A 15769-nucleotide genomic window follows, 5' to 3' on the forward strand; every position below is an offset into this window, starting at 1 on the left:
TGGTGTGTGCCCACTGCTTGTCTGATACTCACGTGTCAACTCAGTACCCAGAAATACAAAATCAGCCATCTGGATCGGGCGGAAAAACATTCGATCGGTCCGAGCCCAGGTGCATGGTCAGTTTGAGAAAAAACTGAGAAAGTTTGAGGGGGGACCACTCCCAAGTACTGCTGGGTCATACAATGCGGGAGCGACGTGCAAATAATTATGATAGTTGCAAGTTTGCACACGTGTTGGAGTGCAATGGGGAGCACACAAAGGTGTCAAACTATCGTGTATTATAATTATCATGGTGTTTATGGCCTGAACGAACAAGGAATGTGTATTAGCATAGCATCAGACCAGATGGTGGTTGTAATTATCTGCGTGTAAAAAAAAAGTTATCGGTGGATGTTATTGTTGTCTGGTCAGTTCAATGTTATTCCTGAATCGATCACATATATCCATGCATGTGATTTAAAACAGGTGCACTCGCATGAGGTATAGCCTATAGTCAGGTATAATATATATATCTGGCCGACATCAGCTGTGCTGGTCCAGCTGTCTTACCATAACTGGAGTGTAAACATGCATGGGCAGTATAGCTATAGCAGGTATTATTACCTGGCCGAGATCACGCAGTTTTGCTGGTCTCACCTAACTGGAGTTGGGGTGTCAAATTAAGTAGTAGGAATCAGAGCTGTTGTTCATTGTGGATGAACACACATATGGCTCACGTTGTTTTCATTGTACAGGTGGCTAACAGGAATGTAAGGAGTTCTCTTTAGCATATCGGCGTGGCCTACTATTTGGTAAGAAACAGGGCAGGCCTGAGGGGGCCCGCGCTCTTGCGGCTGCTAATTGTACATTATGTGCATGGCAAACAATAATTATTGGGGTTGAAATAACTGGTTGTGTCACACCAAAAGTGCCATGGAGACATCTGTCAGTGATTAATAGCCTTAATTGGCGTAATTTAAAGTAATTGGCTAGTATTTTCATCAGTCTCATTGGGAGCTCGAGTTGAAAAGTGTGAATGATAAATTATACAGTGCATCCAGCTTTGAGAGTAGATTACCACAACTGCGTGAGTAGTTGTACTTAAATGTTAATATCTTTTGATTGGAACGAAATGGTGCTGATACCATCGTGTAGGTGAATGAATATAAGCTATACAAAAAATTCACATGAGTAGTTGGCTATCCTTAACCTGTGTGTTCACAGTGTATATAATTCATGATTTACTGGTTTTCAGGTATACTTTTGGTTAGAGTGAAGCTTAGCTTTCTAATGTTTGTAGTAAGTTTACAGGCTACATAATTTTGATACCAAGAACATCCTCTACAGTATATGCTTCATACATTCCATCATAATTATGATTCCATTGCTGAGCCTTAGTCTCATGAATCAGCCGCACCTTTGGTGTCCAAAGGTGCGGCTAATTCATGAGACTATGCTGAGCCTAAGTAACTATTTTCTATGACAGCAGTCATTTTAATTAACCACATACGTGGGCGTACATAACCGCCCAATAACGCCCACTCATAAGTAAGCCTCGAGGCTAGATCTCGACATGAAGATATTTTTCTTTCCTTGAACACGTGGATGTGAAGTGTGTGAAGTGTGTTAGGTAAGCTATCTTTTTTAATCCTTACTTTCTGCCGTAGTGTAGTGAAATTTGTTGATAGCTACGCCTTGCAGAGCAAAGTAGAAGTGCAACATATCACATTTGTGGTATTTGGTAGGGTCGAATGACTCATCCACACTCTCTTCTTCTGTTGTGTAGTATAGTGACCAAGTAAAGCAAAATGCCTCCAAAATTTGACCCAAACGCGATATCTATCGGTAAGCAAAGTATTTGTATGCACTGAGTACTGTTTTAATACTGTGGATTGTTCATCCTATATTATAGTTTGCCTGAGGGCTGTAGGCGGAGAAGTAGGTGCTACATCATCACTTGCTCCTAAACTAGGTCCTCTCGGTCTAGTAAGTATTAGTTACTTGTAATGATAATTATAAAGGCAAACCATCGTATTGTGTTCGTTTTTATAGTTGCACAGTATAATAGCTATTACTTTCTTTCTCCTTTTTAGTCTCCCAAGAAAGTAGGTGATGACATTGCCAAAGCAACTGGGGACTGGAAGGGTCTAAAAGTTACAGTTAAGTTGACTGTACAGAACCGGCAGGCCAAGATAGAGGTAGTACCCAGTGCTGCTTCTCTAGTCATCAAAGCACTGAAAGAGCCAGCAAGAGATAGGAAAAAGCAGAAAAATAGTGAGTCACCGAGCACGCAATTTATTAGGAAATTACTAATTGTTAGATAGGATCTGTCGTTCCTAGAGATAGTTGGGCAAAGTCCAACCAACCCACACTCATGATTGGGTATCAGTAGTCTCACGAGCAGGCGTGGGAGGGAGAGAACGTCTGGTCACTATCGCAGCAATTCCGTGGACCCAGAATGTTGGCAGTGCCAATCAGATTTGTCCACACATAGTGGGCGGTAACACCCCGTGTATTTTCCTATTATAGCATAAAATGAACGTGAAAAGAAGGATTATTGACTCTAGCAAAGGCTAATTTTAGTGTTGAACCATACCTGGCTGCGAAGGAACTCGGTTACAAGAAGCTCGAGACCAAGCAAGAGCTAGCTAGCTGCGAATGAAAATATTTGTCTACATGTGAATTTGGGTAATTAACAAATACCTTGCACGTGAATACATTACTCAGTGCCATGGAATTGCTGCAATAGTGACCAGACGTTCCCTCTAGGACTAGGGTATCAGTACTAGTAGCAGTTTTGTTTCACTGGTACTTGAGGCAGAGTATTATTTGACAACGCATGGCTCAAGGATGGCTTAAGGGTATAACTATTTGACTGGATCTAGCTATAATTCAAGAAATACCTCAGAGCTCTCTTAGAGAAAGTAGAAGAATACTGTAGCCTGTAATGCAAGATTTTAGTACAGGCGGAAATAAACTTTTTCAGACATCTAGAACACATCTAGAACATTAGTCTCATGATCAGCTGTCTTTCTTTTGGAAAGATCGTCGAGCACTCTTTACATGGGCTACGGTGGATTCCAACGTGACCAGTGAGATTGCTCATAAGTGACTTGAATAGGAGGCAACAAATATGAAACTTTACATGCGGTTGAGCAGCAAGCTGTGATGTGGTTACATTTTTGTGGTTTTGTTAGCTTGTACAGTGATGCAATACATCCCATTGTGCTATGACTTCACATAAAGAGTGGTCAGATGTTCCTCCCTGAGAGGTGCGGCTGATTCCTAGAGCACAAGGAGAGGCACAACCAGCTACCCCAAGCTTAAGGATTCTGGAGAAGGCACACGTAACACGTTTTGTCCTTATTGGTAGCACAACAAAACCTAAAACAAAGACAATTAAGTTCAATTAATACAAGGATACTACTGTTTAAGCTTCATTCATAGACGCTAAGATAGGCTATGCTTCTTTTCTAGTAGCAACATATCTGGCAGGAGCTGTTTCTGCATATCTGGAGAAACACAGTGACCCAACTTGTAGTCAGCTAAATTGAGCTATAAGGTTTCTCTGATTGGGGTGCAAATTTTTTGCAGTGGAACTGTTACAAGTACTGATACTCAACCATGAGCGCGCGTTGGTTGGACGCCACCCAACTAGAGATAACGCGATACAGTAGTGCTAGAAATTGTTGTACGTATAGCAGGGCTCGCACTAAAATAATTAGCATGGCTGTTTTAATCTGACAACATGTAATTTTGCTCTGACATGCAAAGTTGGCTATACAAATCAGATAATTACAGGTACACAAATGTTCTTGTGCATGAGGCTGGCAGCATGATCTGCGAAGTTGGACGCTCGGAATATTCCTTGAGCCATCAATAAACTCTTTCAAGTTTCTTAAGCCTAATAGCGAAACTTTGTAGAAAGAGACCCACCAGCCAATGAGAGAGAGAGAATAGACTAAGAACTTCAGACAGTTAGCTTGCTCTCAGCTAGCTAACTACATTCAATGTACAGCCACGAGGTAATTTTTAATTCGTGGTCGTTTTTCAATGATCCATTTATCCACACTTCTTGTTCTGAGCTACTAGAACTCCGACAAGGGCTCTTACTAGTGCTAGAATAGCTAACCCGTATAGCGATCTCTGGCTAGCTCTATATATTAATTATGCTCCGACAAAATGTCTGACTAACACGTGCAATGATCAGTCACGTGCACATAATGACCTAGCTGGTGTAGACTGTAATTTCGAGCCCCGGTTATAGTGAGGTAATAAGATTTTAGGGTAGTGTTCGTGGCCTTTTTTATTTTTTCGTGAGCAAGTGCTGAGTCTATAGCTGACCTCTAGGAAAGTTTCCTTGCAAAAATCTAGAAGTGCAGTAACAAATATTACTCGCCAAAATTACGCATTTAGCTAAACAATTTTTACGAAAAGTACCTGCTTTAATACGGTGTTACGTAGCAAGCAGTTAGGAATCCAATCCGTGGCATTGCATAGATAGTGTAAAGAACTGGCCTGCACAGGGGTGGATTCTTGTCTTGAGAGCATCGTAGTGTCCTTTGTTGCCCTTGTTGCACAAGGAACCATACTATTGATTTCTAATCGTTTATGTAATTCTCTGCCATTTTAATCTCTTTGTAGTGAATTGGTGATATAGCTTGTGCCCATTATAGACAGGTTTTCCTGTTTACGAGTGTCGTTTGTCTTAGTACGTCTATTATCTGGACCCCTTTATTCCAGAGTCATATCAGATATAAAATATAAAGTTTCTGTTCAACGGTGTAAATACCTGTTGGTATTACTTTAATTTGACGTAATGTTTCAATAATGATACATGGCATGGTAAGATGGTGTGATTAATTATTTATGATGAAATGTGCAACAAAATTGAAAGCACCGCAGGAACTAGCACGAGTCTGTAATTATCAATGGCTGCAAGCTCATTGAACAGTGGCTGCTACCAATAGCTAGCGTTCTAGTGCAGAGCTAACGACATAATATGTTGCTACACACGAGCCTTCAAAACCATAATTCGAGAACGAAGCATTGTTTTGCTCCAAGAATAGAAACTCTTACTTGCACTTCATTCATCACTGAACAGTTGTAGCACTCTACACACACAGACGCATTACCGTATACCTCGCTGCGCATGCACTAACTAACATGTACTGCGTTTTGCTACTGCCAGCCTTGCATTATTGAACTAGAGTGAATTAATGACAGGTTCCTTCAATTATTGCTGATTCGGCTAGTGCATTCTGTATCAATTGTGAAGTAAAAATGAATCACAACTGCTTTATTCTCTAGCTGTAATTCCAGAGTCCTAAACACTCATTTTAGTACTTACTTACCGCGTAGCTGCACAAGGAGAAGATCTACGGAAACTATTTACACTCGCCAGTAGTGTCTACATAACTTCATGTGTAAAATAAAATAATGGGTTTGGTGTATACTAGAGAACAGTAAATACGGGGAGAGCTAAAGCATATTATTTTATAGTGTATAATAATAAAATTATGACTTTCCTCTCAAAACACACGCACAGTTAAGCACAGTGGAAATATCACAATGGAACAGGTGTATGAGATAGCCAGGATTATGCGTGTGAGATCAATGGCCCGCTTGTTCTCGGGAACTGTGAAAGAAATTCTGGGCACTGCTCAGTCTGTTGGCTGCACTGTAGAAAGTGTTAATCCTCACGACAAAATTGATGAAATAAATGATGGCACTCTGGAATGTCCTGTAAGTTAGTTTCTGTGCATTCTTATATTGTTTTAACTCTGCTGTTTGCAGGATGAGTGATGAGAACAATTTCAAAAGGAACTGTAATAACTATTATACTGGACACAAAAATGTTTTGATACAGTGTTGGTTGGTAATAGATGTTTGGTGTATTATCATAATATCTGACATTGGTCACTACTACGATGTCTTTGAGAGTTTGACGTTTCTGTCCTTGGAACTTCCCAGTCTGAAAGGGAACTATAGAAACATAATCCACTGGTTGCATGTGAGTATTCACCTACCTGGTGTCATTAGCCACAGCTGCTGGCTCTGAGAGATGTAGTACTTGTTCTTCCTCAATTTCTTTTTTTATTGGAAGTTGCTCTCTGTTGCCTTGAGGTATGGAGTGAGTTGAGTACTTAAACTGTGCATCTAAGAAATCACCACTTCCATCGATATCAGTGACCGTCTTCCACACATGCCCAAGTTCATTGACAAAACCACTGTCTGTAACCAATAGCAGTAGTTGACCCTGTATATACAGATGCATGTGACTAAAACTATGAAGGATTATATTTACAGTCAGCGTACTCTAGCAGGTAGCCGTGGGTGCTTAAGGGGGGAATAAAGCCAAAAAATAGACGCGGGCTAGAAAAATCATAACTCCACCCTACTACCTCCTATGAACTCTATGTTGGTCTTAATCTTTGTTTAAAGATGTATTTACATCATGTATAGGTACCGATAACTGAGATAGTACGTATACAGTGCAACAACCAAAGAGTAGATTTTTTTTGGTACACATTTTTTACATTTTGTGATATAAAATATAAATAAAAGTGATATGATCTATTTGAGTGCAGGTACTGAAAGTTCAACTATTGGCGATTCCATTGGACCACCACCTGTTACATCACATGACATCATCAGTATAAAATGGCTGTCTGAAGATGTGTACTTCCGAAAATATGTTAGGAATAGAAGTAGCTTATTTGTTTGAGTTAAGATCTGAAATTTGTTGTGTATGTACCTGAGTATATTCCTAATCTTTTGAGCTTCAACAGAAGTCTGGGCTACTAGTAAGTTCAGAGAAATGTATATATTCGATTTTATATTAGTTAAGGTCTGGTTTTTGAGGAGCATGTACTACAATAGTGTACTTTTCATCTGTACATAGATAGTAGAGGAGAGGGATTGGAAACGCATGCGTGGGACTCAGTACAATTTCGGCCCATCCGTGTCTCGCCTACGCCCACGCAATGCTGTAGCGGTAACTGAAGCAAGGCATCTTTTTAGAAGGACAGAGAAGTGCCTTGGCCTCAGGGATATCGCACAGGGCTATGCCAGTTAGTACTATGCTCTTAGTACCTAGTATAGTTGTAACCTTAACCTAGAAGTGTCTACTAAAGGAGTTTCATGAGTTTTTTTAAGCTTTCCTTGACTGGCTGAGGATTGTGGGATTTTTTTATCTCTCCAAAAAGAAGTACAACCTGTTTGAGATTGAAGACAAGTACAGTGGTATGTTAAGTGTTTTTTAAATGTAGCAACTTTGTGATTGACTCTCCATGGTAGTATTTGCTGACAAATTTATTATCACACTCATGACTTTCACTTGTGGGATTTTGTGGAAGTGTAGGTGTTGAAGTAGCAAATGTATATAGGCTAGAAGTGACCCTTTAATGTTACTACATGCTATTGTACACTTTATTTGTAGTTATACGAATGGATCGGCAGGCGAAAACTCCTCTAATACTAACTTCTGAAACACGAATGGAAGCTAGTAGCCTAACTTGATCCTAGTAGCCTTCCTGCCTGTCTCATGTCTCTTTCTGGCTAGTCAGTAGTAGCCTTCCTGCCTGTCTTTTGGCTGTTAAAGATTAAAATACTAAAATTATCATAGGACAAAGGTCAATTTCTAGTGACGGAGGCAGGAAAGGAAGAAATTTAACCGTGACACGCATGGGCCGGGCATTTACGTATGCGTTTCCAATCCCTCTCCTCTACTATCTATGATCTGTACTAACTTACAGGAGTTAGGCTAGCCTCTTCTTTGCTATTGTCAAAAACAGTGCTTTTTATGACTTTTGGGTCGATTTGGCTACGTAGTAAGCTCAATTGCCACGCCCCTATGACACAGAATGACCAACACCAACTGTGTATTTGCAGGTAGACATCACATGACCTTTGGATGTAGCAAATAACAACAAGATGATTTGTGATGTCACAAATCAATGAATATCATTGCATACGTCATCCAACTGGTTATGGCAAGTCCTTTTGCTTTGCCCTATTGATTGCCAGCAATATTTGATGTGATTAGCTATTTACACTGTAAATTGCAATGATCATGCTGCTGTAAATTACAGCGGTATATCATTACCACAGGCTGAGTCATTCCAGGCTCTTAACGATTATTGGTGCACGTACAGTCTTCCCTAAGACCCCACAGGAGGTACAACAGGCGCAATGTAGCTTTAGTAATAATATTAGTCCGCTAATTATACGCCCACGTGTTACTGCGGAGTGTATTCACAGTACCGCGCCTGTCGTACCTCCTCAGCTAAGACCCCAAATGTTGTAAGACAGGAAGTGCTACAAGTAGCCTCATCATAATAAGAGAAAATTTTTAGAGCTAGCGAAAACTTTTCACTTTTTGAGCAAGCTTTTCACACCATCAACGTAGCAATGTCAATACGGAGCCAATGTCTGTCTTGTAATGTGTGCATGAGTAAAGCCAGGTAATAACAGAGATTGAAGAGAAGGGGATATGAAACTAGATCACGTGAGCTTATGTGCTTAATGTAAAACAGAGTAAAAAGTTTAGGCACTCTGCCTTGAATAGCGGTTTAATTTGTAAATAAAACAAAACAGCCCCATGGGAAGCTGGATGACTCACTTGAAGGATTATGATCATATAATTGACTAGCCACAGATTGTTCTAAAATATATTTGGTGGCAATAAAATCCAAAATCCCAGATTCCCTGGTTTATTGGCCTTTGTGGGACTGTAGCAGAAAGCAAGTTGGTTTTCATAAGATGGTTCAGTGATGGGTTTTAATGTTAGCTATGTATTCTATGGTATGGTGCCTGTCTCAAAGGCTAGGTCGCTCTGATGCTGAAAGTAAATCAATTTTTAGTGTACAATTTTGCAACATTTTGCTCCAGGACAAGCACAAGAGGTCAAAAAAGTTGAAGTGATCGAACAAGCTGTCTCTTGGCTTTTAGCTGAGGAAACAGTCCACTCTTGCATTTAACATCAACTTTGTTCTATATGTAGCAGCAAGTCCAGAGATACAGTCCCACAAAGTATTTTACATGATTTTACATAGAACTTGCAGTAAAGACAACGGTGTCACGCCCATTTTGGGCAACACGGATTGTATGTACACGCCATCAAGTTTCATATCCCTCTCTTTTCAATCTCTGGTAATAATAGCTGCATTTTTCAATAGACTCATCCTGGGGCCATACTATCAAATCTCTAAACATGCTCACGGTACTATGGCTCATACTTTACGCTAGTAAAACATAATTCTGTTTATTACGTCATATCATAAAGCAGTACGCAATATCATGTTTCCATTTAATCCGCCCACACAAGACATACATACATACATACATCACACAAGCGTTACCCAATCTTGGTCTGTGTATCAACACGTATGTGAAACACGTGATGCGTTGTTCACGGTAAAATCTCATAGATTGAAAGCATAAACTCAACCGCTTTTTCCGAGGAGGGGCCTAATTAACAACTTATAATTGAAGTGTATGACAGTATGAGATCATGATGTACCTGGCGTTTGAAAATAGTGTTGAAGTGATTGTTTCTGAAGAAGACACACATATCTCCTTCTTTAATTACTCTGTTAAGCTCACAAAGACCATGATGAGTTAGCTGGCTGGAGTTGATTTCTAAGAATTCCTCACAAATCAAAGCTGTTGATACATGAAACAGACATAAAATAACAATGTAACAAGTGGGCAACCCACGAACCATTTTGAATGTTGATCGGATCAGCAGAGTTTTGATTATTGATGATCATTTCCACCAGCTGGTTGTACGACAGCGTACACACCACATCATAAGTGTGCCGATCCTGAGGGTCTACTAACCAGCCATGATATAGCGGAACTTGAAACAAATCAAATATTCCAGACTCACTTGTGAACTCAAAAGACTGCACACTGAAATAAACTTTTGTTATGAAACTACATGTATGATACTGCACTAGCTTATCAATATTCTAATACAGTTTGCATCACAATAAATGCCTGCACTTGTCTTACAGCTCCACCAAATTTGAGGCAGCAGAGATACAGTTTCATAATTAAAATCTGCTTCCGGAGGCGGAGGACATCACTCTTTCTTTATTACCTCCAACCACAGTTTACAAGATGATTGGAATGCAATTAAAATGTCCTCCGGAAGCAGATTTTAATTGACCATGACTATCCTCAGGTCTGGGGCCACTAGACCACTCCCTTGCACGTGATCATCATGATACATGTAGGTGCCAGGGAGAGGGTCTGGCATTTAGAATCACTTTCCTTGGTTGAGATGTCCAAAATTGACATATCTAATCGGATTCGCAAGAATCCAATTAACTGACACATGACTCCCACTCACGGAAGAGGTTGGTAGTACTTGACCTTTGTCGTTTTTGTAACTCTCAGTAGGCAATGGCTAACTTAAATTCCGATATCAACTAAAAGCCTCGTTACCACGCCCATTTGTTGACATCTGAGAACCAAGAAAAGTGACTGTTGTCCAGACTAGCTATCCTCCTCTGGTCTGTACGGGTATAGTATCTACATAGACCATAGCCTTTCTAGCAGTAGCATGCTTCGCCGTACGAATCTCCTAAAGTGGGGTTGAAGGCATAGTGGTCACGTTATTGATGTTTGACCATCTTTGTTGCAAATATGGCTACAACCACACGTTTAAAGGGCTAGGGTATCTAGATCACCCAGCTGTAAGACAGGTGCAAGCCTTTATTGTGATGCATAAAAGTTCAGAAGTCTGCAGTGCAGATTTTTTTGTGAGCGTCTGATTTTTAGAGACGGCAGAATAAAGTGTCAGTGTAACCTGTTAAACTTGACGTTGACATCAAGACCAGTTTGCAGCCTAGGAAAAGCTGCCATAGCATCTTGCATGTTCTGTTGGTAATTTGCAGAATGATAATCAGCTAGTGGATTCTCCAACAGACAGCTACCAAGTAAATCCATGAGGTGAGAGGACGACACCAGAGTTTCTCCACCGCCGATTTTGATACGATGTGACAGTAGCAGAACATTGGCCAATGCGATGAGAGGACAGGGGCCGTTTTCATTCTGCAGAGGGTATTATTATAATTATGTAACATTAGCCTCGATCCCAGGCCGCAATTTATCAGGGAAGTGGGCCTGGTATCGACTACTTGTGCATGTGCTAATATCCCCCGGTATCTGGGGGCTTTGGATAACATCGTATATGCTCAGTAAAATAATGACATCACAACAAACGGAAGTGGATTGGATAGAAAGTTCGATTGAAGGTTTCTAGCCCATCAGATAGCATTCTCTGATAGCTACCCTTAGCCTGCTATATTAACAAAAGACTTATAGCCTGCAACTGTGGATGACAATCGTCTGAACGAAGTGGCCTGTCCATATAGGTATGGACTGGCCACGCCCATCTAACACTAAGTTTGGTGAAAGTCTACTATAGTACTGCTACTGAAAGTTAATAGCTGTACAACAAACCTACACAGCTCTGTCTCTAGCTAGCTAGCTATTATAATAATATAGCTCTGTGTATATGACTTTAAGGATATTATCTCTGATGAGTTCAGTATTATAGGAAATTTTACGGGGAAAAATATCCGATAATTTTGCGCATGCCCAAGCAGTCAGTAGCAGGCCTTCTTTTCTCTTCGAAGGCCAGTGAAGGAGGCTAATAATTATAACATGAGCCATGAGCTGCATAACACAAGGGACACATTACAATATCTAGATCTAGATCTAAGGTAGTTAAATTAATACAGAGTGTACTAGTGTATGCACGTTCGACAAACCATGCAGCTGTGGATCCAGGGCTTATTATGCCTCGGTGCGCATGCGCATGGGAGGTATACGGTAGTGTGTTTGTGTGTGTGTCTGCTACAGCTGCTCAAGGATCAACGAAGTGTAAGTAACAGTTTCTATAGGCTTTTAGTCATGTTTTCGATTTTAATTCGCAAAATAATGTTTGGTTCTCGAGTTTGGAATGCCATTGCAGCCTTTTCAGAACAGTGCGTAGAATAACTTGTGTTGCTTCTACTTAGTAGTTAGCTCTGCACTAGAACGCTAGCTATTGGTAGCTGCAAGAGTGAGAAGAGAGCTGCTGATGCAGCCATTATAATGTTCAGACTTGAACTTTTGGCATAGATAGTTTTTAACAACAATCATGGTCGATCATTACCCGAGTTTCCCTGGCCTGTGACCAGTGCAAAACTCATGATTAGTAGCTTTATGTTATATAGCTTTGGCACCTCCACCAAGGCACCAGCACCCGCGGTGCTTTCATTTATCAGTAAATAGTGAACTAGTTATAAAGCAAGAGCAAGATGGGGGAGATCCTAGGATTAGATGACGGAGGTGCTCATGGCGCCACCACCCCCACTTTTGGTTACGCCCTTTTGTCGGCCACGCCTACCAGTTTATCTTCAGTTACCATGGTTATCCATGGACGAAGAAAAGTGTAAGAAATGGCTGGTTTTTTAGGCGTTGTAACTATCACTATTAAGCTATAGAATAGTTGCAGTAAGTGTAGCTTCCTCTCTGGCTAGCAGTTCAAGAGCAGTGTTGGTTGAACTACTGAGCTACTCGAGTCTGGATGGGGGTTAAGCACCACCCAGTGTACGCCACCGCATTACTTTACTAAGATTACGCACACTTACCTGGGTAACGATTGGAACAAACTCATCATCGCCCGGACCCCACGGTATCCACTTCAATTGGTAATAGATTTGATTATTGACTACATCTGAAGTTCTTTCAGGTTGGTCCTGCACATAAAAAATAGATACCTTGTAGTTGGCAGATTCTTAGCCATGTACAAAAGTAAATACCTGAGCCATAGCCATATAGAATTGTCGCACTGCACTGAGATCGAAGCAGCTACTGTACAGGTACGTAGCTGGGTACGTACAGGTATAATGTAATTGTTTGACAGATTTCACGGGGTGTAGATAAGCTCAACAGCTGTATTGATTTTTCTAATTACAGCACAGTTGCTTTGAATTCAGCCGCCCTCCTAGTGCATTTTGCATTCTTGCGACTTTATTTTGTTTACTATAGAGCTCAAGCCACTAAGTTTAACCACAACTTCAAAAGGCGTTATGATTTTGAAATAATTATTGTTGATGAGTGATGACCAGTACAGTGCAGCTAGCTCTAGCCTCGATCCCAGGCCGAGTTTTCGCTTTTATAATGTAGGCAACCGTTATAAAAGCGAAAACTCGGCCTGGGATTAAGCTAGCTCATGACAGCTATGGTATAGTGTTTCACCCACGCATCCAAACCTTGTATGAATATCATTATAATGTACATTCCTGTGGCATATAATCACGTGTATGGCCCTTGTGGTCTTGTAGTATTGTACACAACACAAGCAACACACAAAACTATCACAAGCTGGAAGATACTATGCTATAGCAGCAGCTACTGCACTGTAGTACTAGGTAAGTAGGTATTATTTGATTACCATGTTCAGTGATAGGTGAATTATGATGATTTTATGATGATGATTATGATGATGTGTTGGTTGAGGTAGGCTCCCTGATACCACCATTACGGAATCTGGGGCAAGCTAACTCTGACAAAAGTGCAGTATAATAAAAGTTCCTTAATTTTGATAGTTGTAGTTCCCACCACCTATTGTCTCTGTTGATACGCTCGATGTGAATGTCTTTGTTTGTTCGTAGTACGAAATCACACCATTGTGTGTCAGTACAGTACATTTGACATTGTATTTGATAATAGTAGTCATCTTCGTTTCAGTTGTATGTTATTTGTCTTCTTATCAACTTGCAGGCAGAAACTTGACTTCGTACATGCTTCTGTTAGCATTTTATCCTTAGCAGAAAAAGGATTTTTAATCTCAACTAGTCCTTGAGGATGGGATGTTTCACTTGGGTTGTTAACTAAACCAGCCAGCCAATTGTTGTGCTCTGAAATGAACAAGCCACATGTCTTAACTTCTAAATCTGGATGACCATTCCTTCGTTGGTAAGCAATATATTGATGTGTTGTTTGTTCTTCCTTTTCTGAGCCATAACGTGTAGCTTCGTTGCCTCTAAATGTGCTGTACAGTAGATCTTTGACTTTATTACTCTTTTTTGTCGTCTCTTTCATTTTCGCTATTCCTCCCACTCTTGATGCTGTAATTCTCTTCCTTCTCTCATACTTCCACTCATCATTCTCTGCCTGTTGTCTTGTTTTCTTCTCAATTGTTTGTGCTTCTTCGCAAGTGACGACCACTTTTGTCTGGTAAAAGCTTGTTTTCAACTCTTCAAGTCTCTGCGAGGAAATGTCTTCAGTTATTTCATCCGGAGAAACTCCTTCGTCATGCCTAGTGTAAGCTTTGCGAGCTGCAATTGAGTTATCTATTTTAGTGTACTTGCTTTTTCGTCTTTGTTCTTTTGCTTCATTTGTTCCTTTTCTCTTTCTGTCATTAGAGACTGTCTTAGCAGAACGTTCTGCTGCGTCAGAGAATACTTTATTTGGCATCGATCCTGCCATCTGTTCCCAGGTCTGTGGTCCCCATTTTCTTCCAAGGTTCTGCCTAAGCCCTGCTCCCATGCATCTGTGTTCCCAAGAGCCACTCTGTGATCGATTGATGACCTTCCCACGACCTTCCCACCGTCAAATTTAGCACGAATATGCATCCAACATTCTGCCAGATTTGTTGTCTCGTTTCCTATCAGCTGAGATGCTTTGCTCACAAGTCGATTTAGTTGTACCTGAATGTCATGGTAAAGTCGTGGGTCCACGTTTGTTGGTGTGTGTCCACCTTGTCGAGCTTCCAATCGTACCATCGGATCGTCATCAACAGTTTCACTCCACAAAGCCTCTTGTGTAGTAACAATACCTGTGATTAATATCAATACATATTTACACTTGCCTCAATTAACGTTATGTTTTTATTCTGTAGGTCTGAACTCACCATCAAGCACGTCATCATTGTCTTCGCTGTTTTCACTGGAAGTTGACGGTTGAGATGTGGACTGAGTGAGCGAGGGAGATATTGTTGCGGATGAGAGCTTGTCTTACAAAAGTCAGGGCTGCAGTCATCGTGAAAGCCAAAACAATGACGTGGTCCATTCTGCAAGTCACGTTTGAGTGATATCAGGGCCTTCTTCGGGTCGCTCCTCATCCTGATTGCAGCTCGAGCAGCAGAAACCAGTCGCTTTCTTGTTTTCAGCGTAAGTCCACCAGTTCCCTTGTAGGATGGGTTATCCTGAACAAGCCTCTCAAGAGCACCTCGGTAACACTTGCAAGCGTGATTCGCACATTCCAGCTTCTTGATGGCATGTCCCCACCCTGGAACATTCTGTATGAGCGTAGGATGCACAGAACCATCTCCGTCTCCTATGAAGTGTATGTACCGCACACCATGGACCTGCTCAGCTTCAAGGAACCCTTCCAGGATAATGTCTGTCTCCATTTCAGAAGATGACTTGTTCCAGTTGCGGAAACAAGCATGCTTGTCAGGCGAGATGTTTCGTGCACAGGCATGGCAGTACTTATTTCGCACACCTATGTAGAGAAGCTTGCCGGTCTCCTTGCCAATAATGATGGCAACACCTGAGTTTGCATTGTAGGAGTGCTTGTGTGACCGCTTGCTCCATCCTCCGTCTACAATAACTGTGATAGCTGGAACGCCTTCATTATAGCTCCCCATTTCCTCTGCTATTCTTTTCTCCTCCCGTCCTGCTTTGGCCATTGACTCGATTAAATTTTGCTTCCAAATCTCTTCGATATTTCTCTCAGTTGAGATGAAGCTCACTTTCGTCATGGTGGGAATTCCCAGAACACTCAT

The 15769-nt window shown here is 41.0% G+C and overlaps 3 protein-coding genes across 5 annotated transcripts; 1 reads left to right on the plus strand and 2 right to left on the minus strand.

The window, feature by feature from the left end:
* Positions 1-1506: 1506 nt before the first annotated feature.
* On the plus strand, positions 1507-5927 carry LOC135333582 (large ribosomal subunit protein uL11-like). Its single transcript, XM_064528565.1, has 6 exons — positions 1507-1609; positions 1766-1824; positions 1892-1965; positions 2073-2253; positions 5528-5724; positions 5776-5927. The coding sequence occupies exons 2-6, from the start codon at positions 1788-1790 to the stop codon at positions 5782-5784; spliced, it is 498 nt and encodes a 165-aa protein (XP_064384635.1). The 5' UTR covers positions 1507-1609; positions 1766-1787; the 3' UTR covers positions 5785-5927.
* Positions 5730-12956, minus strand: LOC135333576 (ubiquitin carboxyl-terminal hydrolase MINDY-1-like). 3 transcript variants are annotated; one of them, XM_064528556.1, is made up of 7 exons: positions 12798-12956; positions 12627-12734; positions 10796-11040; positions 9704-9894; positions 9503-9645; positions 6009-6238; positions 5730-5953 (listed from the first exon to the last, which is right to left on the minus strand). In XM_064528556.1, the coding sequence occupies exons 1-7, from the start codon at positions 12810-12812 to the stop codon at positions 5905-5907; spliced, it is 981 nt and encodes a 326-aa protein (XP_064384626.1). In that variant the 5' UTR covers positions 12813-12956; the 3' UTR covers positions 5730-5904. The 3 variants fall into 3 exon arrangements, with proteins under 3 accessions (XP_064384626.1, XP_064384625.1, XP_064384627.1); XM_064528555.1 differs by having other exon boundaries at positions 5730-5964; XM_064528557.1 differs by lacking the exon at positions 5730-5953 and adding an exon at positions 9342-9450 and having other exon boundaries at positions 6053-6238.
* A 449-nt stretch (positions 12957-13405) lies between these two features.
* LOC135333577 (uncharacterized) lies at positions 13406-15769 on the minus strand. The gene is made up of 2 exons (XM_064528558.1): positions 14894-15769; positions 13406-14818 (listed from the first exon to the last, which is right to left on the minus strand). The coding sequence occupies exons 1-2, from the start codon at positions 15767-15769 to the stop codon at positions 14681-14683; spliced, it is 1014 nt and encodes a 337-aa protein (XP_064384628.1). The 3' UTR covers positions 13406-14680.

This window comes from Halichondria panicea, chromosome 3 (assembly GCF_963675165.1).
Source record: "Halichondria panicea chromosome 3, odHalPani1.1, whole genome shotgun sequence".
In the NCBI taxonomy this organism is placed as follows: Eukaryota; Metazoa; Porifera; class Demospongiae; order Suberitida; family Halichondriidae; genus Halichondria; species Halichondria panicea.